At 41.4% G+C, this 27,541-nt stretch overlaps 1 protein-coding gene across 1 annotated transcript; it reads right to left on the reverse strand.

Moving 5' to 3' along the window:
• Positions 1 to 139: 139 nt before the first annotated feature.
• On the reverse strand, positions 140 to 26,166 carry TBPL2 (TATA-box binding protein like 2). Its single transcript, XM_003267725.4, is given in 8 exon segments — positions 140 to 216; positions 9,936 to 10,030; positions 14,759 to 14,926; positions 19,577 to 19,668; positions 21,468 to 21,555; positions 22,188 to 22,645; positions 26,004 to 26,087; positions 26,089 to 26,166. Coding segments are annotated over 8 exon segments (1,140 nt in total).
• Positions 26,167 to 27,541: the final 1,375 nt, after the last annotated feature.

The raw sequence follows: 27,541 nt of genomic DNA on the forward strand, positions 1-27,541 counted from the left end.
AGGTTACTTACACAGAGTCACCCTTTAATAAGTAATGTACTTGGAACATCTACAATTAAAGGTAGAAGAATCCAGCTGTTTCTGTGCTGGGCTTATGGACGTATTCAAACCAGAATAATGTGAGATGTTGAATGATATTTCAGGCTTTTTTAAAACCTTTTAGAATAGGATAGATGTTTTCAAATGCTTCATAGATCTCAGAACGTTCTTTGGCACCTATAAAGAAATCCAGGTTTATATAATTTTTAATATAAAAATACCAAAATTTACTTAAACACTAAAATTTCATTGTATTGTCTCCAATTACTTTTAATATGACATCTCTTTAGCTGTACCTGAGAAATGGCATTTATTCCAGGTAAATAATTTGGCAACTACAGCCATATTTCCACAAGACAGAAACCTTACAGCAGAGTTTTCTAGAACTTCTCTGTGGGTGTCATCTTTGCTCACACAGTGCTCAGTATGAAATGTGGAATGTTATCTCTACATGTGCCATGAATATGGCCTCAGAGTAATTTCATCAGCACCTGCGGGCACTTAGCTACCAGCAAAAGGGACTTCCTTTGATCTACTTCCTCTCTAGTTAACATCTTGATTCCCTAATATTGACTAACAGATGGAGACAAATGAGCTTTAAATTTGTTTTAAATTTTAGTTTAAAATTTTAAATTTAAAAGAGTTTTAAATTTTAGTGCATGGAAAGGGATTATTAGAGGGGAAAATTGTATTACTATCACTCGTAAAGTCTTAGGTTTCAAGAAATTGTAAATCATAACTGCTCGAGGAATTACAGGGATAAAAACATGAATCAAACACAGTCTCCACCCTTGAGAAGTATTAGTCCCTATTCATGTCTCACCACCAACAACCAAACACCACCACTACCTCCACCTTCCAAATTATGCAGGCACGTTGTGCTAAGGGTCATGGACTGGTACTACTTATGTTTATATGGAGCTTCAGCTAATCAGGACACTAATCAGCTAATCTGATATTTTGTGGGCTGGAGGCAAGGAAGGAATAAAGGAGGATAATGAAAGGAACAACTGTTAGCATGAAGAGAAATGGAAAATAGCTTTAGTTGATAAAGACTCTTAACTATAAAGTACATTGCTGATAGGAACATAAAATGGCTCAGCTACTGTGGAAACTAGTTCAGTGGTTCTTTAAGTTAAAGAATTACTACATGACCCAACAATTTCACGCCTTGGTAAATACTCCCCAAATTGAAAACAGGTAACTCAAAAAAATACTACGCACTTTCATTGCAGCACTATTCACAATCGCCAAAAGGTGGAAACAGCTTAAATGCCCATCAATGGATGGATAACAATTTATAGTGTAGGTGGGGCCTGGTGGCTCACACCTGTAATCCCAGCATTTTGGGAGGCCCAGGGAGGTGGATCACCTGAGGTCAGGAGTTCAAGACCAGCCTGGCCAACATGGTGAAACTCCCATCTCTACTAAAAATACAAAAGAAAATTAGGCATGGCGGCGGGTGTCTGTAATCCTAGCTATTTGGGAGGCTGAGGCAGGAGAATTGCTTGAACTTGGGAGGCGGGGGTTGCAATGAGCAGAGTTCACACCATTACACTCCAGCCTGGGCGACAGAGCGAGACTCTATCTCAAAATGAAAAAAAAAAAAGTATAGTGTATATATACAATAGAATATTACTCAGCCATAAACAGAAATGAAGTACACATGCTACAACATATAGCATGTTTCTTAGGCTCATCTAAGTGAAAAGCCAGACACAAAAAGTCACGTGTTATAAGATTCTATGTTTAAGAAATATCCAGAAGAGTTAAATCCATGGAGACAGAATTCAGATTGGTAGGTGCCAGGGGAAGTGGGGAGAGGGGAATGGGGGGAACGGTTTAATGATATCAGGTTTTATTTTGGAGCAATGGAAATGTTTTAGAACTAGGTAGAGCTGGTGGTATATTCACAATACACAACCAGCTACTAAATGCCACTGAACTGTTCACTTTAAAATGGTTAAATTTGTTATGTGCATTCACCTTAAATATTAAATAATCAGGGATGAAGTCCTTATAAGCTTAATTTTTTGAGAAATAAGGGCAGGCATGGTGGCTCACACCTGTAATCCCAGCACTTTGGGAGGCCAAGGTGGGAGGATCCCTTGAGCCCAGGAGTTTGAGACCAGCCCGGGTAACATAGGGAGACCCTGCCTCCATAAAAATAAAAAAGGAAAAAAATGAAAAGAGAAAAAATAAACAGAAGAAAAGGTAAGTTATTTATTCATTGCCAAAAAGTTTACTATCTGTAGGTCTTCACCTTCAAAGATTTGGGGTGGGAAGGAGAGTGAGTTACTGACACACATAAGAGAAACTGGTTCTTTGGGGTAGAAAAAGCCACAAGTTTCAGCAGATTTTTAGTTCTAGCCCTAAAATTTTGGTTTCTACAAAACCAATCTCTTTAGAAACTAAACAGTGAGTTGGTGAAGAAGCAAGAACCTCTGCCTCTGGTTTGATGGACTTTTTGGGCTTCTAGCTACATTCATCTTGAACAACCTTGTTAGCAGACAGTGAAGCATAATAGGTACAGCAAACACACACATGCCCCTCTCCCAAAATCCCCAAAACCAAGGTTCTTCTTTTCATATTTAATTGAGGAACAGTGTCCAGGTCCAGTATTTTGGACAGGCCTGAACTTCACTTTTTTTCCATAACACTTTTATATTAAAAAATCCTAACTAGGAGGTAGTATAGCTCAGGAGTAGAGCATTGGACTTCAGACTAAAAATCATAACTAAGAGCATTGCATTCAAGCACAAGGAGCATACCATCTGGAGGCCCCTGGGGGGTACCCTTTCCCAAGAGGGAATGGACATTTGAGGGATCATTATATCATAGAGAAACAATTTTAGACATAAGAGGACTTTAGGGAAATTAGTACAATTTCTTCATTTCATAGAGGCAAAAGAAACAGATGTTACCTGAACCGTACAGCAGCAGCTGTGGGAGAAGAACACGTGTATCCGGTGTTCCTTCCTTTACACCAAAAGTCAACAAATCAACATTGCCAGTATTTGTAACCGGGTGTTAAAATGAGGGGATTTGGTCAATTTAGTCAAACATTTCCTCACTAAAATATTGCCATCAAAGTTTAAGGGAACCTAAATTGGCTCCATAGTCCTGTTAATAATCAATCAATAATCAAAACCCCCAATTTGTAATACCAGGCTCCAATTAGATGACCCTTGCCTTTAAAAAAAAAAAAAAGTCTCACTCGGTCACCCAGGCTGGAGTGCTGTGGCACCATCTCAGCTCACTGCAACCTCTGCCTCCTGGGTTTGGGTTCAAATGATTCTCATGCCTCAGCCTCCCAAGTAGCTGGGATTACAGGCAAGCACCACCATGCCTGGCTATTTTTTTGTATTTTTAGTAGAGATGGGGTCTCGTTATGTTGCCCAGGCTGGTCTCAAACTCTTGGACTCAAGTGATCTGCCCATCTTGGCCTCCCAAAATGCTGGGATATGAACCTTGCCTTTTAAGCAACACTTACCATTCTTTTTCTTCAGGCTGTAATGACTGGGGAATAAATACCATCCCTAACCTTGGTGACTAAGGTGAAAATTGTGTGGCCTGGCGCACTAGAGAAAGGACTGGCTTTGAGATCAAACAATATGGGCTTAAGTGCCAGCTCTACCACTAACTAGCTTTAAAATAACAGGAAAATAAATTAACCACTTTCAGTTTTCTTACTTGTAAAATAAGGACAATAAAGCTTCTTACAGAGTTGTGATAAAGAGCATGTGAGCTAAGGTTTGTAGAAAGTTGGGACATTTTATAAAATCTAAGCCATATTATTGCCCTAGAGGAATGTAATTCCAGATTAGGGACATTGGCATGGCTAGTCCAAGTACACATGGCTTATCATTTCATTCTGATAAGCCAGCAACATGTAATTTGTTTATGTCTGTCTCCTTCAGCAGGGCTGGATTCCTGCCAGATGGGGAGTATGTTAGATTCACCTTTGTCCCCAGCCCTCAGCACATTACAAGTACTTGGTAGGCACCCCAAATTTATCAAATATCTGTAATTTGTCGATAAGGTTTGTAAGTTCATCCCTACCCCTTAGTCAGCTCCAAATATCAACCTCCAATACTACGTGGATTTTCCAGTTCTTTTCTTACATCAAGTCATAACTGCACATCTTATTTTCCTGAGTGATGCCACATTCGTGTGTGTATAAGTCAAAACCTTACAAGTTTGTAAAAATAGCATTGCACCGCTCAAGTTATTCATTTTATGACATATACCAATTTACTATTAGTTGGGGGTTACTGTTAACAATTGGCAGGGACATCCTGTCGTGTCTCTGGCCCACTCACTAATAAGTCTTGGCATTTTTCTGCTGCCCTCTGACCTACTCATTTCCGATAAGCACGGATGTTGAGCTGATTAAGGGTGACCCTCAGCAACAATGACACAACTTCTTAGTTCTTTACGCTAGAGGGAAATAAATAAGCGTTTTCCTGAAGGCTCTTTGTCTTCATATTCCTATCATCAGGGCAAGGCATCACAGCAAAATTCCAGTCTTTGTCAATGATAGAGAAAAAACCAGCAGAGTGGGTTTTCACTAAGATAATAATAGCTCAACAGTGCCAGGCACTGGTTTTCTGCTTCCTTACAATGCTTAGGAGGTAGATTCTATGGTCACTTGCATTTTGCATATATGGAAACCAAGTCGGAGAACTTAAACTCACCAAGGCCACACAGTCAATAAATGGCAGATCATGATTAAAACTGGACAACTCTCCAGTCCATCCTTTTAGCTGCCACACCTGCTGACCCTCACTGCTAAGAGGATCTCCAGTCCATCCTTTTAGCCGCCACACCTGCTGACCCTCACTGCTAAGAGAATCTTAATCATTCTTTCAGCTGACAAGGAGAATTAAGAAGTTGCCCAGGAGACCACACAGGTGTTATTGTAGACTTGCAAATTGCTGTGGGATAGGGTGAGCCCAGTGGGCTCTGGAGCCAGGCTCCTCACATGCCTGTTGCCCTGTGGCACACACAGCTGCTTGATATCGTTAAGTTTACTAAGCCTTTCCATTTTACAGGTGAGGAAACTTAGGTATAAAGTACAACTCAGAGTTAACCAGACCCCATGTGAAAGTCCTTATGTAGCAGTGTCTGTCACATGAGTGCCCAATATATTAGCTCTGATGATTATGCCTGATCTTAGAAGTGGAATTTGACATATTAGCTGTTTGTTGTACATTATTCCAGCAGAACCAAGCTATGCTATTAATTTTACTGTGGTTTGAGAAAAAAACATGGGTCCTAAATGTCACACCAGCCACAGAAAACAAGCACGGATCCAGAACTGTGTAAGCTGGGCCCAGGTCCTGTTGCTTTCTGCTCAGGACCATGACAGTAGAACAGCAGGGCCTCTTTGTTTTCAGCTTACGTGACTATAATTAGGACATTCAGAAGTAACCTTGAACATGGTGGCTGTAGCTTTGGCAACTCAGAGGAGTAAGACCATTTTATATGGAAAAATTATTTTCAAAGACCTGCAAATGGCATGATACAGTGGTTTCAAATTGCCACACATCTGTACTATGGGCATTGGCATTCTACAGTTCCTACCTAGGCAAGAGCTGGAATTCATTATTTTCTACACTTTACCATTTTCTAGGCAAGTTATTTACCATTATTGAGATACTGCTTTCAGAACATCTCTGTAGAGTACCCAGTTGTGCCATGCTGCACTAGGCCACACATGAGCCTCCCTAAGCTTCAGTTTAGGGAGAAGTCTGAAAGGAGACCGCTTTGGTCCCTTTCCTGAGGTGTTCACCTGAAATTAGGCCCTTACGTTTTTTGTTTTGTTTTTTTTTAGACTCTCGCTCTGTCACCTAGGCTAGAGTGCAGTGGCACGATCTCGGCTCACTGCAACCTCCGCCTCCCAGGTTCAAGCGATTCTCCTGCCTCAGCCTCCTGAGTAGCTGGCATTACAGGCATGCACCACAATGCCCGGCTAATTTTTGTATTCTAAGTAGAGACAGAATCTCGCCATGTTGGCCAGGCTGGTCTCAAACTCAGCCTCCAAAGTGCTGGGATTACAGGTGTGAGCACAGTGCCTAGCCAGACCCTTAAGTTTTTAATCCATTTGCAGGTGAAAAGAGTCTAGAGACACAGGATTAAGTAATAAGGAACATTTGTCTCTAACGTTGAGGCAAAAATAACCTAAACCATGTAGCTCTAGGCAAAATAGTTTAAGACAATATAGCATAAACAGGTAAAACGCCAACAGATGATAATTATTTATCATTTCAGTAGTAAGTCATGGATTAACTTTTACGTCACAATATAAGCAGAATTTGGATGTCAGTTAATATATTTAATCCTCACCTCCAGAAAAGTCCTTGCAAGAAATTTAAATTTGCCTATTCTGTATACTTAGAAATTTTAAGGGAAGTGTACTGTATAGTCTTCAGTATTTAGTAACAATCCTTTACTTCTGTGATTTGAAACTTCTGGCAAATGTGTAAATGAAAGCTTTTTAAAAGAAATTTGGGGGCCGGGTGCGGTGGCTCATGCCTGTAATCCCAGCACTTTGGGAGGCCGAGGTGGGTGGATCACGAGGTCAGGAGATCGATACCATCCTGGCCAACATGGTGAAACCCTGTCTCTACTAAAAATATAAAAAAAAATTAGCCAGGCGTAGTGGCAAGCGCCTGTAGTCCCAGCTACTCGGGAGACTGAGGCAAGAGAATGGCGTGAACCCGGGAGGCGGAGCTTGCAGTGAGCCGAGATTGCGCCACTGCACTCCAGCCTGGGCAAAAGAGCAAGACTGGGCCTCAAAAAAAAAAAAAAAAAAAAAAAAGAAAGAATTAAATTTGGGGTAAGTGGGAAAGCTGATCTGAATTAAGGGCATTTAAAGAAATCTATAATAGGAACTTTGCCTGTACTTGGCAATTTGCACTTTTATTAAGATTTATTTGTAATGATACATGGCACTTATGAAAGTTTCCTTCCAAAGGACTTGAAAGTGTGTTTCCTTAAGTAGGGTACGTGTTTGCCTCTGATATCTATACTATTCAATTTTATTGGCAGGCTTTTCTCACTTCCTCTAGGACGTATAGAGGTAAACTTTATGTCAGTCACTAGGGGGTCTTAGTCACTCCAGACTCTAGATTAGTGGCATCTGAGGAATTGTAGTTTTGCTGCATTCAAAGGGTTCTTGGATTCCAAACAAGCTTTCCCCACTTTGTTTTTAATTTTTTAATTAAGATGAAGTCTCGCTCTGTCACCCAGGCTGGAGTGCAGTGGCGTGAACTTGGCTCACTGCAGCCTCTGCCTCCCAGGTTCAAGTGATTCTCCTGCCTCAGCCTCCCAAGTAGCTGGGGTCACAGGTGCCTGCCACCATGCCCAGCTAATTTTGTATTTTTAGTAGAGATGGGGTTTCACCATGTTGGCCAGGCTGGTCTTGAATTCCTGGCCTCATGTGATCTGCTTGCCTCAACTTCCCAAAGTGCTGGGATTACAGGTGTGAGTCACCATACCCAGCAACTTTCTCCTCTTTGAAGGCACATTAATTATTTCTTAGAGAAAAGCAAACTATGAAACTCAGAGTTATAAAAGAACACTTAAAACAGACATGTCATTCTGCTGGATGCTGATTTATGACTTAATCAGCTTTTCTGAATTCAGGTAATATAAAAGTCTTAATTTTTTTAGATGAAGCAAGATTTTATAAAATTCTAGTTTGGAGGAATATATATTTAAGAGAAGCTAAGAAATATAAAAATTAAAGTAATGAGGGGAAATTGGCCGTATTAGATATACCATGAGTATTAAAGCTACAATAAGATAAAGGCAATAGAATTATAATAGGATAATCCTAGAGCAAAGGCAGAACTGAAGAGCAGCCACATATGTAAAATAAAGATCAAAAGGGTCCTCCAAAATTAATGAGAAGATATGTAGTGTTAAGTTGGTTGGCTAGCTATTTGGGACTGGGGCATGGAGATCAGTTTGGCTCAGGCCACATAAACTTGGCATTCATTATGGTAGAGGAGAGTGAAATGTATAAAAAGGCAAAACTAGACTACGCGATCTCGGCTCACTGCGACCTCCACCTCCCAGGTTCAAGTGATTCTCCTGCCTCAGCCTCCTGAGTAGCTGGGATTACAGGCGCTTGCCACTACACCCAGCTAATTTTTTTTTGTATTTTTAGTAGAGACAGGGTTTCACCATGTTGGCCAGGCTCATCTTGAACTCCTGACCTCGTGATTCGCCTGCCTCGGCCTCCCAAAGTGCTGGGATTACAGGCGTGAGCCACTGCGCCCAGTCATAAACTAACAACTTTCTGTAGGCTGGGCACAGTGGCTCACACCTGTAGTCCCAGCACTTTGGGAGGCCGAAGCAGGTAGATCACTTGAGGTCAGGGGTTCGAGACCAGCAGAGCCAACATGGCAAAACCCCATCTCTACTAAAAATACAAAACTTTAGCTGGGCATGGTGGCATGTGCCTGTAGTCTCAGCTACTCAGGAGGCCGAGGCAGGAGAATCACTTGAACACGGGAGGTGGAGGTTGCAGTGAGCTGAGATCACGCCACCGTAGTCCAGCCTGGGCAACAGAGTGCGACTCTGTCTCAAAAACAAAAACAAACAAACAAACAACAATATACATAGCAACCTTCCCTAGAATGACATAGAAAAGAGTCTGAACCATTCCCTCAAGTAGTTTTAAAAAGTGCTATTTATGCAAAAATTATGTAAAAAAAGCCAACTGGAAAAAATAACAAATATAGCAAAGAGTAATTTATCTTTAATAGTATTATAGTAAACTCATAAATCCCGAGAAAATACAAACTAAGTAGACAAAAGTATAAGTTATGTACATATTATTTACAAGAGATAAAATGCTGTTTATTGGATCTGTTGAAAAGTGGTCGATTTCTGTCTCTGATTACCAGTGGGGTTAAAGTAGTGAGATAATTTTTACATATGCAGTTAAAGTTTTCTTTGGTACCATTTTGTTTGGAATGCTGCCAAGCATTTGGTAAAAGATATTTAGATACATTGCACGTAAGACCATGTGATACAGAACTATGTCATATATCCCTTTAAAACAATTGGGTGATTTGTTCTAAGAGCAAAATGGACATAGCCTTAAACGAAAGTCCCATTTCTGAGTGTCCACACTAATAACATAATTGTCTACAGGTAAAAACAGCCAAATGTCTGCCCTTCATAAGTAGCAAACAAAGAAGGAACATTTACCTATCTAACAATGGGACAATACGTTTGATTCAATAACATGTTAGAATGAGTTCAGGAGAGGTAGGTCTGCTGGCTAAAGCCATCCTGCTGCCTGATTGTTAGCCTATGAGCTAAGAATGGTTTTTATCTTTTTCAGCAGTTGGGGAAAAAATATTACATGACACACATAAATTATGTCATGATATGAAATTCACATTTCAGAGCCCATTCCTTTATCTAATGTAACATTCAGAGCTGCTTTCACACTACAATGGCAGTGCTCAGTAATTGTGACAGACCCTGTGGCTCACAAAGCCTAAAATATTTAGTATTTGGCCCTTTCCAGAAAAGGGTTTATTAACCCCTGTGTTAGGACCTTGTGTGGCCATTAAAAGCCTCTATGAAGAGTTTGTAACAGTAAGTTTAAGCCATATATGTTATCATGGATAATTTGGTAACAAAATCAGGAAGTAAAGATGAAATACTTAATAAAATGACATAAAAACATGAAAAAAATATTGTTTTAGGTATTGGGACCTGTGGGTGATGTTATTCCTTTCTTATTTTTCATTCCAGGTATTCTGTATAACAAGAATTACTTAACCATGGTGAACAAAGGTATTTAAAAGAATAAGCAAAGCACATGCATAGCAATTACATTTTATGAGTCAGAAAATAATCTTAGCACTTACCTGTCAACACAACTTTTCCAGATACAAAGATAAGCAACACAATTCGTGGTTTTACCATTCTATAAATAAGACCAGGAAACAGTTCAGGCTCGTAACTGTTAAGATGTAAAAGGAAAATGTTAAAAATAGCACTATTCAGCTCCTTTCCCATAACATGTAAGGCCCAGTATATTACAGTGCATATTAAAGCAGTTGTAAGTAAGTTAGCTATTTTTATCAAAAACCTTTTAACTATCTTGATGAAAAGAGTCTTGAGTGTCCTAGGTAATATCTTATGGAAGTTAGGAACATAATTAATTTTTGGTCATAACACAAGTGCAAGCTATCCTGGATGGTTATTAGAAATCAAGGTAACTTAGGGCATCTGATTTAGTGTATTAAGATCTTGTTGGTTAAACATCCTCTATCTTTTCAAAAAATTCTGTTAATAAGAATACATAATCATGTTTTTCTGGATTTCCAAATTCTCCAATAATAAACATATTTTGTATGCTTTTATAAACTGCTGAAGTTAACATTTTTAGCAGATAGAACCTAAAAATATTTCTTTTTTTTTTTTTTTTTTTTGAGACAGAGTCTCGCTCTGGTGCCCAGGCTGGAGTGCAGTGGCGCAGTCTCGGCTCACTGCAGGCTCCGCCTCCTGGGTTCACGCCATTCTCCTGCCTCAGCCTCTCTGGTAGCTGAGACTACAGGCGCCCGCCACCACGCCTGGCTAATTTTTTTTTATTTTTAGTAGAGACGGGGTTTCAGCGTGGTCTTGATCTCCTGACCTCGTGATCCGCCCACCTCGGCCTCCCAAAGTGCTGGGATTACAAGCGTGAGCCACCGTGCCCGGCCAGAACCTAAAAATATTTCTAGGCCACTGCTCTTTATATTTGAACAGGTGCTATATAAATAAAGAAAATCCAATTATACCAAGTTTTTAAAATTCAGGATTTGTTGCTATAAATAGTAACTCATATTTACTACTAAATGTAAGCTGGCTACTCTGTGGAGCAAAAGATGATAGAACTTAAGAGCTGCTTCTCCACACTCCAGCCTGGAGAGGAGGGCAGATTCTTAAAAAGGCTTGAGGAACCTACCAAAAAGAAGTCAGGAGGTGAGAGGAGGTGAATAAAACTATTCTCAAAGCAGTGGCTAATGGACAAGAAATATAAGAAAAAAAGACATCCAAGCAATGGAACACAAGCATCTTTGCACTTAAAGGGTGAATCCAGACTGCATGGAAAAGCTCCATTCAGTTCAGCAATGAACAAGACCCAAAACAACAGCAGATGTGGAACCTTTTACTGGCTCCAGAAAGGCTCATCTTGAAGTGAGTCTTGCCCATCTCAACTATAGGAGGTCACTGTGGGTGGAACTGTCTTCCTGGAATATCACTCTGTCTTACTGCAGGGAGCCTGTCAAGACTTTTTCCCACTAACCACTTCCCAACACTGGGGAGACCATGATACTAGGGGGAGCCCCAAAAACCCCTCCAGGACTGAGATCCAGGCCAAGAAAATAAAGGCTGGAGACACAAAAGGAAGATTTCCATTTGATCTTCCAGCTGAATTTTAAGACTTAGAAAAGAGAAAACAAAAACTTTGGTATGTAAGTGATATTGAACTGCATTTAGCTTTTAGAACCATGGTTTTAAGATTACCAGTATAATGAGCTCCCAATTAGGAATATGCTTCATTTTATTTATTCTCTGCCTCATTCCAAAAGAAGGCTGAGGCAGAGAAAGAGAGTGGTTTTGGTTAGGGATAGAGAACATTTCACAAAGATTGAGAATATCGAACACCTGCCAACTTTGATCCATCCTTCAAGTCTCACTTTAAATGTTACTTCCCCAAGAAAATCTTCCTTGATCTCTACTCACCCCCAATTACATTAAAGACCCTGCTTTATGATCTCATAGCCCCTGAAGGGCCTTACCTTCACAGTCACCATGTTTCCTTACTGTCATTGACTTGTCCATCTTTTCTTTTAGACAGTGATCTCTATGTGGGCAAAGGACTATAGCTATATCACTTGCCATTATCACCCTAGCATCTGCTACATGGTAGTCACCTACATCTTATTCATCATTGACTTGTCCATCTTTTCTTTTAGACAGTGATCTCTATGTAGGCAAGGGACTATAGCTATATTGCTTGCCATTATCATCCTAGCATCTGCTACATGGTAGTCACCTAGATCTTATTCATATAGCAAGTATTTATATCAGGATACCTTTGAATTAAAAATTAAAGAGGGAGCCGGGTGTGGTGGCTCACGCCTGTAATCCTAGTACTTTGGGAAGTCGAGGTGGGTGGATCGCCTGAGGTCAGGAGTTCAAGACCAGCCTGGCCAACATGGTAAAACCTCGTCTCTACTAAAAATACAAAAATTAGCCAGGTTTGTTGGTGGGCACCTATAATACCAGCTACTCAGGAGGCTGAGGCAGGAGAATCACTTGAACCCCGGGGGGTGGAGGTTACAGTGAGCTGAAATCATGCCACTTCACTCCAGCCTGGGCAAAAGAGCGAAACTCCATCTCAAAAAAAAAAAAAAAAAAAATTAAAGAGGGAAAAATTCTCATTTACAACTGTGGAAATGATTATGTCATAGAAAGATTGCCAGAGAAAAGTGCCCGGTAACAAAAGGAGATACTTGTATTATTAAATGTTGACATACAAATTTGCAGAACCTGGGGAACTGAATGACCTTAGGGGTTTAACACAAGGCAAATTTGGCCTGATAATTATATCACATATATGATTATGTGGCATCGTTCCCCACAGAGCTACAGACAATTGGAGGGGCCTCATGTTAAAAATTCAAACTTTCTAAGAGGTGTTTTTTATGTTCCCAGTGTCAAGAATACACACTCTGGAGTTGTAATCCATAACCTGAGGCTGACAGCCAAATGGAGAGGATGAGGGGGCGGCAAGAATAAGACTAGAAATAGAAAGCTGTGGGAATACCAAGCAAGCTTCCTGGCCAGATTTAAAAAAAAAAAAAAAAAAAGAAAAGATGACTGAGATCATAAAACTGTCCCAGGAGGACGATAGAACAGGGATGGGCCCACTCCGTCTGATGTATTCTCACTGCGCCCTATCGGCAACCCTTCCAGAAGCTGGTAGTAATAACAAGGGGCACCTATTCTAGACTTAGATCTGCTCTGCAAGGAAGATGTTGGTGAAAAAGAAATGAATGGAAACTTGGGAAGAACTACACACATCCTTTTCCAACCCTGAATGGCCAGAAGGGAATGCTAAATCTAATGTAGACACGACCTTACAGTTCAGGCAGAGCTCTTGCAGATGTACACTAAGCCGATTCAGAGAAAGATAGGCTGGAGGCTCGTGACTTGAGAGTCTAGAAGATAAGACAACTTAAGCAATGGGAGACTCTTAGAAACAGGCTTTATTAGGAATCTGCAAATTATGCCAAGATTGAAGGAAGAAAGATACCTAAAGAGGCAACATGTCTTACATGGGGGAATGGGAGGACTTTATAGGGAGCTCGGATTTTTTAAAAATGGGGTGTATTTTAGGCATTCATTCAATAGCATACAGTGAAAAAACTGAAGAAAAAAGAAAACACAATCAAGAGAAAAATAAACATGTCAAAAGAAAAATAATCATATCATGAAAGCTGAATCTCAGAATGAATGAAAATATTTTAGAAGAAAAAGGAATTTTTAACTTCTATTCAGATCATATCTGAAAGGAAAGCTAACAAATGTTAGGGAAAGCACAGCAATATGATCCCTATCTACTCTATTGACGGGATAATCATTCGGTGGCCAAGAGAGGATAAGGCGTTGGAATGAAAGAACTTCAGTTCCAGCTTGGCCAAGAGAATTTAAGAGCATCTGTGATTCTAACCCAGGCCAAGTGCCCTAGTCCAGGTGTATATCTCGGTGAGTCAAGGGTTTTGCTGTCGATGAGTCACCCTCCATCCTTGCTCTCTGAGGGCCTGGGCTGGATGGGAAAGCCACCAAAACAGCTGGGGGCAGGGGAAGAGCACTAGCTGTTGAGATGGGAAGTTTGAAGTCAGGAAGGCTAGAGATATTCCCTAGGGAAAGGAATATACTACAGGCAACATTGCGATGGGGACTGCAGTTACACACACACACCACACACACACACACACACACACAGTCTCAAATAGGGGACAAACTAGTTAGGATTGCTTTTTTTTTGGAACGGAGTCTCACTGTGGCCCAGGCTGGAGTGCAGTGGCGCGATCTCGGCTCACTGCAAGCTCCGCCTCCCGGGTTCACACCATTCTCCTGCCTCAGCCTACCAGGATTGCTTTCATACAACGTGCTACAGCCATTCTTTTTTCATCTTCTCTCCAATCCATTCTCCCCTCACCAGCTGTCAAGCTTCTTCCTACTAGCCTAGTCCATTTCACATGCCTTATCTTGCCAGTGTCATTGCTAAGCTACGTTTTTATGCTTATAAATCTGTAGATCAGTGGATCTCAATGTGTGGGCCTCTGACCAGCAGCACTGGCATCACCTTTGAGCTTTTCAGAAGCACAAACTCTAGCAAAATCTCTGGTGAAGAAGCCCAGCCAGAGATGTGTGCTTTAATAAGCTAACTGATTGCTAAAGCAATGTAAATTTAAGAACCATAGTTTCAAAAGACTGGGCACATGTGGTAACCTATAAGGACTCAGGCATAGTGTCTTAATCTTTTCACTATTGTGTCCCCCGCCTTTTTTTTTTTTTAAATCACAATTTCTCTGAAAGATACTTTATTGTAAGCAACCCATAATGAACTTAAATACATTTAAGTATTGGTAATCTTGGTAAATTCAAAGTTCAAACTATATAACCGTCATACCTACTGAACTGCTGATGGGTTAGCACCAAACCTTCCAGCCTGATGGGAAATCTCACATCACAGCTTCCAACCATGTTCTGAATTTTAAAATCGAGGAATCTGGCAGGGAACCCAAGCTTCTGTACCACACGAGCATATTTTCTTGCTGCAAGTCGAGACTGCTCTTCACTGGGGAGGGGCAAATATGTTTAAAGATGTCTTAATCACTACATCATCTAAACTACTGGTGTTGTACTGGATTGTTACCACTTGTACCACATTTATCTTTCCATGTATACTATGAAGCTGTAGGCTTTGTGAGGAGCAATTACTTCCCATACTTTCATCCCTAGCACCTTATAAAAGGTCTTGTAAAATTGTACAGCTATTGAACAGAATCATAAACAAATTTTTGTCTTCATTTGTCACCTTTCATATATGAAGTACTTTTACTTTTACTTGGGTGTTATTTGCTAAAACTATTCCAGGGATTCGCAAAGTGTGTCCCCAGACCAGCAGCTTAACCTGGGAACTTGTTAGAAATGCAAAGTCCCAGGTTCCACCTCAGACATGCAGAAACTCTGGGGGTGGGGCCGAGCAATCTGTCTTTTAACAAGCCCTCTAGGTAACTGTGCTGCTCACTGCAGTTTGGGAACCATTCATCCAGTCCCAAAGTATGTCCCATTTAGAAGAGAACAATGGCTGGGCACAGTGGCTCACGCCTGTAATCCCAGCACTTTGGGAAGCCGAGGCGGGCAGATCACCTGAGGACAGTAGCTCGAGACCAGTCTGGCCAACATGATGAAACGCTGTCTCTACTAAAAATACAAAAAAAATTAGCTGGACGTGGTGGCAGGCACCTGTAATCCCAGCTACTCAGGAGGCTTAGGCAGGAGAATCACTTGAACCTGGGAGGCAGAAGTTGGCAGTGAGCCGAGATCGCGCCATTGCACTCCAGCCTGGGCAACAAGAGTGAAACTCCATTTCAAAAAAAAAAAAAAAAAAAAAAAGAATAAGAAAACAACAAGAAAAAATAAGGACACATGCATACAAAAAAAAAATCGCATATAAGGAGGTAAGATATGTGCTGATTGAGTGGCACAGACAAGGTATCAGTTCTTGAGTCTGTATTGGACACACTGTCCAAAACAACCACATGAAAATACCTCAAAACCCGCCTTGTTTTGCTCGGCTTTCCCACCCAATCTTCAATTCAATTCAAACTCAATACAAGAAGGACAGGAATTTGTCCTACTCTGTGGCTATGTCCTTTAAGTGTCTGTCCTGCTGCACCCCTAAATTCATAGCAGAGCCTGTGGAGTCCTGAGAGGTGAGGCTTCATTTCTCCTTAGGTATTTTTCAACTGCTAGTGACAAAACAAAACAGTAGGTAGCAACTCCTGGAGGGTGAATCAGGTGAATTCCACCCCCCTCATGGGTTTGGCCCTATTTTTAGGCTGTAAATCAGAAACACCTGAAAGAAAAGCCAGTTTGAACTTGTTTGCCTGGACCAAAGCAAGTGTTTGATTCTTTTATCCAGATCCTTCACTAACACTGCCCCCTCTCGGGTATTCATTACTTCATATATGTGTCACCTCATTTAATGTTGATTCTCCTCACCCACTGTTTTTTTTGTTTTTTAAGAGACTGGGTTTTTGCTCTGTTACCCAGGCTGGAGTGCAGCGGCATGATCATAGCTCACTGCAGCCTTGAACTTCTGGGCTCAAGCGATCCTCCTGCCTCAGCCTCCTAAGTAGCCTGCAGGGGCACACACCACCACACAAGCCTAAATTTTTATAGAGACAGGGTCTTGCTGTCTTGCACAGGCTGGGCTCAAACTCCAGGACTCAAGTGACCCTCCCCACCTCAGCCTCCCAAAGTACTGAGGTTACAGGTGTGAGCCACTGCACATGGCCATCTGTTGATCTAGTATCTAGTCATTAGATTGACTACAGCTGCACAGCACTGCCTTTGGCTCTCTTCACCCATTTCTCACTCTTGAAATGTCCTTATCAAGGCCATGTCCCCAGGTTAGCAGTGAAATAAACTGTTTCCATTTTGAACTACATTTTTCCTAACTAGTCTATTACATTTCCCATAATGTAAATAAATTCAAATTTTAAGTTTGCATAGTCCTATAGTTTTTTGGGATATCAGCTGTGATATTCTAAGGACACACAAGTTTCTATTGAAACAACTAATAGTTGAAAGTCTACATACATGTTCATTGTACAAACATTAGAAAGTAGTTTAAAAATCTTAAAATCTCACCCATACTGGTGTTAACTACCTAAATTTGATCTTCTGCACTTTTCCTATGCAAACACAGGTATCCCTCATACCCTTGCTATTACAACAAAAGAGAACAGGTTTGGATAAAATGTGGAGATAATACTGGCACCTCTTATTAACTAACTTCTCACAAAACTCATTATCCAAAACTTCAAAACCAAATACATTTGGATAACAAGTATCTCTTATTATCTGAACTCATTATCCGAACTTTCACTATCAGATTTTAGGAATAAATTCAGATAAGAAAAGACACTCATGAATGTGTGTAATATATGTAACATGAGCATATTTTACAATGAAAGTTGGATAACAAACACCATTTAGTTGCTTACTTCTCCCTCCGCAATCCAACTTAATACAATGTGACCATCCTTTCAGCTCAGTATGTGTGTGTATATGGCTAATACAATTTTACTTTATGACTTCAAATTGAAACCCTATTATTAATTAGGTTTTCCGTTTTAATGCTGAAATGAACATTGTTACAGACATCTTGCACAACTGTCCAATAATCACTTTAAAATGGAGATTCCTGGGATCAACATAAGAGAAAGTCCAGAAATGTACTCAGATACATGTGAAGAACTTAATATGTAAAAACAGGTCAGGGGAAATGTGGTAACAATGGATTCTTCAATAAATGTATCTGAGTACCGACTGATCATTTGGGAAAAATAATTATCTTACATTGAAATAAAATTCTAGATCTGCTCTGTCCAATTAATATAAATTCAGTCCCTCAGTTGTATTAGCTGTATTTCAAGTGCTCAATAGCCACATATGACTAGTGCTATATCATTGCATTAAACAGTGCAGATATAGAACATTTCCATCTAGAGAAAGCTCTAAGTGAATCAAAATACCAGCTATCCTTTTCCTATCACAAAGCAGGACCTGAAAAACACCAAAAAATATATGAAAGTCAATATTTATATAATATTGTGCACAAATGCCTTAAGGGCAAAGCCAAGTAGAAAACAAAGAAAAAATGGGATAAAATGAGTATACCCTTCAAAATTTGTGTTTTTTAAAAAACCCACCATAGGCCAGATGTAGTAGCTCATGCCTGTAATCCCAGCACTTTGGGAGACCAAAGTGGGAGGACTACTTAAGCCCAGGAGTTCGAGACCAGCCTGGGCAATATGGTGAAACCCCCGTCTCTACCAAAAAAAAAAAAAAAATATTAGCCAGGCCTGGTGGTGCATGCCTGTGTTGTCCCAGCTACTTGAGAGGCCGAGCTGGAAGGATGGCTTCAGCCCAGGAGGTGGAGGTTGCAGTGAGCCCAGATTGTGCCACTGCACTCCATCCTGGATAACACAATGAGACCTTGTCTCAGAAACCAAACCAAACCAAAACAAAACAAAACAACAACAAAACAAAAATGAAAAAACACACACCATAAAATGCCATAAACAGTAATCTGAGAAAAAATATTTACAGTATAAAATGGTGAAAATAGTTAACAAAACAAAAACAAAAGATAAATCTCTCCATAGATAATTGAAAAAAGACATAGCAATTTCTGTGCTTCTAAAAAGTTATTTAATCTCACTAGTAAATCAAAGAAATGTAAAACAATATAACTTTTTGCCAATCAATTTAGCAAATATAAAAATATTGACACCCAGTGTCCATAGGATAAAATGAACACTTAGTACATTTATAGAGCGAGAAATTGGCACAACCTTCCAGGAGGAGAATTTGCTTCTCATCTTTTAACACCTACAGGGGAAAACAGTCTCTGTCACTACAGAGTTATGGTGAAAGAATACCCATCAACACAGGGCTTCCTCTGTGTGAGATCCAGGAGAGACGAGATTTTTAAGGGATGCCTCCTGAGCTAATGCAAGCTAATGGTCAAGGAATGTCTAATTGAGCTCCTTTAGAAAGTTCTATCCATTTATCTGCAATGAGGAAAATCCACAATAACTACTTCCCCAGACTTATAACATACTTCATCATTACTATAACTTTAAAAAACTTCACCTTAGAAACAAGTTGTAACAGCGCAGTTAAGTCCCCTCAGTTGAATAGGGGAAACTGTAAAATGGGGGATATGTCAGTATTTTATTATTTTTTTAATAGAGACAGGGTCTTGCTCTGCAACTCAGACTGGAGTGCAGTGGTATGATCATAGCTCATTGCAGCCTCAAACTCCTGGGCTCAAGTGATCCTCCCACCTCAGCTTCCCAAGTAGCTAGGACTACAGGCATGCACCACCACATCCAGCTACCTTTTAGATTTTTTTTTTTTTTTTTTTTAAACAGAGATGGAGTCACACTATGTTGCCCAGGCTGGTCTCAAACTCCTGGGCTCAAGCGATCCTCCTGCTTAGGCCTCCCAAAGTGCTGGGATTACTATGCCTGGCCCAAGTCAGTATTATAGCAGTGTTTTTAACCCAAAATGTGGCATTTCATTGAATAAAGTCTTCGGCAAAGAAAGGCATTTTGCTTCTACTATGAGCTTTAGCACATTAATTCTATGCTTTCTTGTTTTACATACTAAATTGTTTCTCTGGTAAGGGTGGAGGGATGATTCCTCATACCTTTTGGCTCCCGTGCAGACCATCTTCCCAGAGCTAAATATAAGGGCTGTTGTCCTGGGCTCTCGGATCCTCATTATGACAGCAGCAAACCTCTATACCCAGAAACCAAAAGAGAATTAGCCTCTGCTAGGAGTTAACATTGTCCCAGTTGAAAAAGCTGAGCTGGATATGAAAATTTCAAACAGATTGGATGGGAAAACTAAATGTCTGAGTCTTTTCTCCCTACATTAACAAAAATAATGATTCTAAAATGTACTTATTAACAGGTAAAAATATCGGTAACTGTTAAATTTGAATGCCCGTCATGTTTCAGTTCCTATTTATTCTCATGATAGGATGAACTTGTGTTCATTACCATCCTCATTTAGTGTTGAGGGAAAACAAGTAGCAATATAACCTCCAATATTACACAGGAAATGGTAAAGTTAAGATTCAAAACCCAAACTAATCAGATTCTCTGCTTTTTACTTTGACACACTTCCTTTTTCTTTTGAGGAATCTTTTGGGAAAAAAATAAGAAGTATGTTAAAGGCTTACCAAGACTTTAGAATGTACTGAAAAGCGACCAAAATGCAGAAGAGTCTGTATGATAGGCATGCTAAAGATGAATGACAGAAAGTTGATGTCAACGTTCTTGCCTCTTATAGTTCTCAAAGTGTCATTCAAGACCAGCGGCATCAGCAAGCCCTGCAGGTGAGGCTGACACACGTGAGGGTAGGGAACCTCTGGCCTGCCACATGGATGTGTCATCAAATGGCCTGCTCCTACACAGGTAGTCTCTTCACCCCAACTCCTCTCCCTGGTTAAGCTAGGAAGGAAACTGGGGTGGGTGCTAGCTTAAGGGCCAAGCCAGAATTTCTCTGGGTGTCAAGCACAAGTTCAGAGAGATCCTATACACTCATCCCCAGCCCCGCCCACCCCTACTACTTGTCCAAAATGAGGGGTGTGCTGAGGATGGTGGACAATAAAAGTTGCCTAAAACGCTGATTGTTCAATAATGTGATCACAGCTGCAGCTGTGAGGATCTTAGCTCATCTTTGTCCTCACCATTGTCAGCTGTATGAAATATCAAAAGGAAAGCTTTATTGTATTCGGGTAACATTCAGGTAACATTTAAATTCAGATGTCAGCAACAATACTACAACAGCAAAAACAAATAATAGTTGATGCCTGCAAGGTCTCTGGGTTCCTATGAATGTGACCTTTTTTCATCTAATTCCATAAATCTTCCACCACCTAAGCCAGTGAACTTTTTCCCAGTAGGAAGCAGGTCTCACTCATCTTTGTACTCCTAAGTACAGAGCCTGGCAAATCGTTAAAAGTTGATAGGATCGACAAATCCAATTACCCTAGGTAAACAGGCCATTGAAAACAGGATGGCTGGCCTTGGCAGGATACAAGAAAGAACAGATTTTATTAAACTTTGAGGAGGAGGAGAAAAAAAATCCCTGAATCTTACATTAGTAAATAGGAGCTTGAACTTTAAGCAATTTAGCCTTCTCAAATAAGAGGAATTGTAATGGAAAGATACATAAGTGTCAGGTAGCTGAGACAACATTTGGCAAAAATTATTTCCAGAAATATGATGGCATTTTAAGAAAGTTAGCATCCCAATAGTCAGGTGAAAAATTATATTCATACTAAAAAATATTTTTGAATGACAAAGGAGAGAGCTTATCTTTAAGAAACTGCTCAATTACTGCTTTATTCAGCATAAAGAATAAGATTATTTTTTATAACTCAAAACAGATATTAACCTTGAGTTGCCAAAAGCTTTTTCAGTAACAATTTTTTAAGAAAAAACAGAGGAATTAGTCAATATCATGATCATATTAAGAAAAGTAAATCTAAAGAGAAGCTAATTATTGAAAGGAATACTGAGAAATGTTACCTTTGGGTTATATTCTGCATTTTTTGCATGCAAAGCTATTTTCTTCAGATCCAACTTACAGGCCAGGTTTACAGTGGAAACTATATTCCTGAAGAAATAAGTCAGTTTAGAAACATATCAGATATAAAGAGTAAAAAAAAAAAGACAAGACAACTTATTTTCTCATTTCTTAGGTTATACATTAGCAATTTCCTAGGGGGAGAATTATTCCAAATGTGAAATACATGACAACATGATTCCTAGTAAAGTGTAAAATCCCAAAGTGAAGTGCTAAAAGAGTTTTTCCTAAAATGTCATGACTAGCTGCTAAAATTAAGTTTTAGATCTTTTTTCAAAACAATGCCTCAAAATAGAAATTACAATTCTGAATCAATTTGCAAATCAAACTCAATTTTACATCTTTATATCCTTGGTGTTTATCCAACCCTACCCACAATTTTCAGCAACTTCAGTGTTGTAGTATAAACAATACAATCCTTCAAGAATGCATCTATTAATCTTTAAGTCCCCTCCACCCACCATAGAGGATTAAGAATTAGTGCTTCGCCTTACAGATAATCAAACTGTCTAAAGCCACAATCCATTTAGAACTGATAAAACAAAGAATTATGAAATCTGAAATTCTCTTCCCTACTATTATCCTGAAATTAGTTGTCATCGCATTCAGGAATATAAAATGTGTACCCAATGTGCTCAATTAAAACAAAAATAAAAACTTACTGTAGTTGAGGTACAATTCCACAACATTCTGAAACAGGGGTCATTGGTGTCATGGGAGTTATGGATGCCCGAGACAAGGAGTCGGAGTTTGGTTTCTCAGGAGAGGGCTGGACTGAGTCAGTATCACCAGCGTGCAGCTGTGAATGGGAATTTGACAAGCTGCTGCTGTTTAAGCCCAGCCCAACGTCCTGCTCGCTGGGTGATGGCAACCTACTTTGTGGACGTTGGCTTTCAGAATTTTCTTCAGTTTCGTGTTTGCTAATGACAGGCTGGTCTTTATTTTCTTGGGTAACTTCATCTGGTAGGAAGCTAAGATCCACAGATGAGAAATCACCAGATGTTTCTTTGACTTCAGGGTTCGAATTAAATGCAGTATCCGGATTGGATGCATTCAGTATGTACATATCATAAGGTACAACTGGGCTGAACAGGGGAGACCTGGGTGGGGCAAGGCCATCCTAGGCAGTTCCCAAAACAGACAGACAAAAACACAACAGACAGAACAGCATGTTACACAAAAGGGATGTCACTATGGCAGGCAGGCAGGCAATGTATTCAGCGTAAGAGGCAGTTCGAGATTGTTTGTATTCGTGCACCGCTTGTTTCTAGAAAATGCCATTAAGATTCTACTACAGGCCAGGTGTGGTAGCTCATGCCTGTAATCCCAGCACTTTGGAAGGCTGAGGCAGGCGGATGGCTGGAGGCTAGGAGTTTTGAGACTAGCCTCAAAATAGCCTGGCCAATGTGGTGAAACTACGTCTCTACTAAAAATGCAAAAATTAGCAGAGCATGGTAGTGCCTGCCTGTAATCGCAGCTACTGGGGAGGCTGAGGCATTAGAATCTCTTGAACCCAGGAGGCAGAGGTTGCAGTGAGTCGAGATCATGCTGCTGCCCTCCAGCCTTGGGTATCACAGCGAGACTCCATCTAAAAAAAATTCTATTACAGTTACAGCACACTTAATGGAAACAGGAAAGAATATTTTAAAATGCAGAAAAAGCATTCTTCATAAACTATCTTAGCTACTTTGGTTAGATCTCTAGTAAGTTGCCACTAAGTCCAATTTTGCAATAGAGGCAATTGAGCAACCATGCTCTAAATTGTTGTATACTTTGAAGAGAACAGATATACTGCATTATTTAAGTTAATTATAAACTTTAGTTGACTTAACTTTGAAATAATTTTGAGTTTTAAATTTAAATAGAATAAATGAAGGAAGTTTAAGATATAGTTGAATGCTAATCAAGACTCACTAAAGACCCATGGTTATTCCTTCTAGGCAAAGGCGTAATAAGAATTCTTGTAACGTTCTAGTTACAAGAATTTACACTAGGAAAAAAGTTATTGAAACTTAAATGGTAAGAATAGTGTAAATCAATGTATTTTCAGTCTAGGGAAGGCTGCTCAACTACCATTATCCAGCAACGGAGAGAATGACGTGTGCACCTGAGGAAAGCAACTAATGTAAAAATCATGGGCTTTATTACGGGAAAAAATCGATTACTTTGATAAATGCATTACCACCTGCTTCACCCAAATTACAGGCCTGGACTCCAGAATTTGAGCGCTGCTTACAGGAGAAACTCAAAAAGATCTTATTTCTTTTCTGACCACTGAAGGGTCAGGAATGCACCGTGTTGCATCTTCTCAGTGACAATGCTGCCTCCGCTAACGTACATCTGACTGGAGCCTATTGGAGTGTTCTGTTACTACAAGTCCAGCAGGTGGCAGGGGTGACTAATTGTTTAAAGAAAGCACTTAGAATTAAAAACAAAATCAAGCTATTCTCTTGAAATAAGATTTTTGACCTCTATTTCATTTTGAATACATGATAGGCTCCCATCTTTCCCCATCCTCAACCCACAGAGTGGCCTTAAGAAACGTGAGGTGGGGACAATGGGCCCCAATTCCACTGCAGGGTTTCCTTGGCCTCACCTGTCCCAGATGTAAAGGGTCTCCTCGGGCAATTTACGCTAAAGCACCAAAGCTACAACAGTCAGTGTCTCCCTTCCCCTTCCCCATCATGGCATTTTATCAGGGAACAAAGCTAAACGTACACAAGAATGTAAGGCAATGGCGAGGAGTTGAAGGGGGATGTTTTATGGTAATGGAAACTTGACGGGCTCCCTGCAGGGTCTGCCTGTAGGGACACGCCTCAAAACATGTCTGTGTAGCACGTTCATTGCATCCTTGGCCTCAGGATCTTTAGTCATTTTTTGTTAAACTGTATCCACTTACCTTTCTCAGAACCTTTCCTGCCTGGGCTCTCTGCTGTGTTAAATGCTAGGGAAAGTCACCATTTCTACCTCAGTGCTGATCATTGTCTTTTTTTTTTTTTTTTTTTGAGACGGAGTCTCGCTCTGTCGCCCAGGCTGGAGTGCAGTGGCGCAATCTCGGCTCACTGCAAGCTCCGCCTCCCGGGTTCACGCCATTTTCCTGCCTCAGCCTCTCCGAGTAGCTGGGACTACAGGCGCCCGCCACCACGCCCGGCTAATTTTTTGTATTTTTAGTAGAGACGGGGTTTCACCGTGGTCTCGATCTCCTGACCTCGTGATCCGCCCGCCTCGGCCTCCCAAAGTGCTGGGATTACAAGCGTGAGCCACCGCGCCCGGCCCTGATCATTGTCTTTATAAAAAATTCTCCCACCAAAAAAAAAAAAAAAAAAAAAAAAAGTTGCTGTCTTGCCTTTTTTTTTTTTTTTTTTTTTTAGAGATGGAGTCTCACTCTGTCTCTCAGTCTGGAGTGCAGTGGCGCCATCTCGGCTCACTGCAACCTCTGCCTCCTGGATGCAAGCAATTCTCCTGCCTCAGCCTCCCGAGTAGCTGGGACTACAGGCTCCTGCCACCAGGCCCAGCTAATTTTTGTATTTTTAGCAGAGGCGAAGTTTTGCCATGTTGGCCAGGCTGGTCTTGAACTCCTGACCTCAAATGAGCCACGTGCCTCGGCCTCCCAAAGTGCTGGGATTACAGGCGTGAGCCACCTCACCCTGCCCAATGCTAAGGATTTTTAAAAGTCTTAAGAGTAATTAACTAAAAGAAGCCACAGGTGTTTCTAGTTGACATTTGGCAAACCCTGCAACCACCAGCTCCACCAGAGACTTGACTTCTCGAGGGAGGCCTAGTACTGGCATCCATGCTGCAGGGGACAGGGGATCTCTGTTTCCCCTGTCAAAGCAGAAACCCTTGGGAACCTGAAGTCGCTACAGCTAGCACGACACTCTCTCTGTGCGTGTCCTTTAGAACTGGTGGGGGGCCAGGAGCGGTGGCTCATGCCTGAAATCCCAGCACTTCGGGAGGCCAAGATGGGTGGATGACTTGAGGTCAAGAGTTCAAGACCAGCCTGGGGAGAAAAGCAAAACCCCCATCTCTACTAAAAAATACAAAAATTAGCCAGGTGTGGTGCGTATGCCTGTAATCCCAGCAACGCGGGAGGCTGAGGCACGAGAATCGCTTGAACCCAGGAGGCGGAGGTTGCAGTGGGCTGAGATCGCGCCACTGCACTCCAGCCTAGGCAAGACTCCATCTCAGAGAAAAATCAATCAATCAATCAAAAACCAAAACAACCCGGGATGGGCCATGTAATCTGGTGACTGAGTGAAGGGTTCTGGATTCGGGCTAGATGAAGTTCGAGCTCTGTTAGGCAACCTTGGTCAAATTATTTCACTTTTCGAAGCTTCTAACCTTCAACTGAATGACGTGGGAAACCAAGCCCGCCTCTTATGGTCGCTATGAGTTTTAAGAGGAACGAAGGCAAAGCCCTTGGCACAGGACCGGGCGGGACTTGGGTCCTGACTCTGGGACAGTGGCGGCAGCCTCACCTGAGCGGCGCACTGGTCCAGGTAGAGCTCCAGGTAGGTCTCCTCCTGCTCCATGGACGGTAATCCCACTGTTGGGGGTGGGGTAATCCCACTGTTGGGGGTAAGGGCGTAAGCGCCGAGCGAGCAGCCTCGGAACCCGCTCCGGCCAGGGCGCAGAGGCCATTTATGAGCCTGGGGGCAGCGAGGCGGGGCGGCCCTCGGCCCAGGTTCCTGCAGAGGGCGCGAGAGAAGCGTTGGGCAATGGGCCTGGAGCGGGATGCGGAACTCAGCTACCAGCCCATGGGCGCTGGGAAGCGGAGATGGGCTAGGAGTAGGCTGGAGAGGCGCGCCTCGCCTGGGGGCAGTCACCCCACTCTGCCCGCAGCTGGGAAGGGCCCGCGCCTGCAGATTTGATTTCCTTCGATACTTGCAATGTGGTCTTTGCTTCCAGGAGAGAAATTCCCGGTGCAAATGCATGGAAAGTGAGAAAAAAAAAAGGGATTTTTGTTGTTGTTGTTGAGATGGAATCCCACTCTTTTGCCCAGTGCCATCTTGGCCCACTGCAACCTCCGTCTCCTGGGTTCAAGCTATTTTCCTGCCTCGGCTTCCCAAGTAGCTGTGATTACAGGTGCGCACCATCATGACCTGCTAATTTTTGTATTTTTAGTACATACTGGGTTTCACCTTGTTGGTCAGGCTGGTCTCAAACTCCTGACCTCAGGTGATCCACCCGCCTCGGCCTCCCAAAGTGCTGGGATTACAGGCATGAGCCACTGCACCCAGCCGTTTTTTAAAGAAACTTAAATACTAGGTTTCCACTCTGTCGCCAATGCTGGAGTGCAGTGACAGGCGACCATAGCTCACTGCAGCCTCGACCTCCTGGACTCAAGCTCCTGCCTCAGCCTCTCTAGCAGTTGGAATTACAGGCGGGTGCCACCACGCCTGGCTAATTTTATTTTTATAATTTTTATTTTTAGTAGCGACAAGGTCTCGGTGTGTTACCTAGGCTGGTCCTGGACTCTTGGTCTCAAGCCATCCTCCTGCCTCAGACTCCCAAAATGCTGGGATTACAGGCATGAGCCACCGCATTCCGCCAGGATGTTTTTTTTTCTCTTGAGCAGAGTGAGTGGAATGAGTCGCCTTACCTAGTCAGGTGTAGTATTTTTACATTATCATTACTTCTCGCTATCAAATCCCACGTGTTTTTTCTCCAATCACTGAGAGTTCCATCTAAAGCCACATACAAAACAGTGTTTTGCTGCACAGTTAGGGTTGAGGAAATCTCACAAAAACAACGCAAAACATTCAGAGAGGGTTTCTCTTTCCTGAAATCATTATTTTAATTTTCAGTGCCTGCATAAGAGCTTAACTGTGTAGAACGATTTTATAAACATAATTGATATCTTTTTTCTTTTCTTTTCTTTTCTTTTCTTTTTGTTTTTGAGACGGAGTCTGCTCTGTCACCCAGGCTGGAGTGCAGTGGTGAGATCTTGGCTCACTGCAACCTCTGCCTCCCAGGTTCCAGCAATTCTTGTGCCTCAGTCTCCCGAGTAGCTGGG

The sequence above is a fragment of the Nomascus leucogenys genome, chromosome 1a (assembly GCF_006542625.1).
Source record: "Nomascus leucogenys isolate Asia chromosome 1a, Asia_NLE_v1, whole genome shotgun sequence".
In the NCBI taxonomy this organism is placed as follows: Eukaryota; Metazoa; Chordata; class Mammalia; order Primates; family Hylobatidae; genus Nomascus; species Nomascus leucogenys.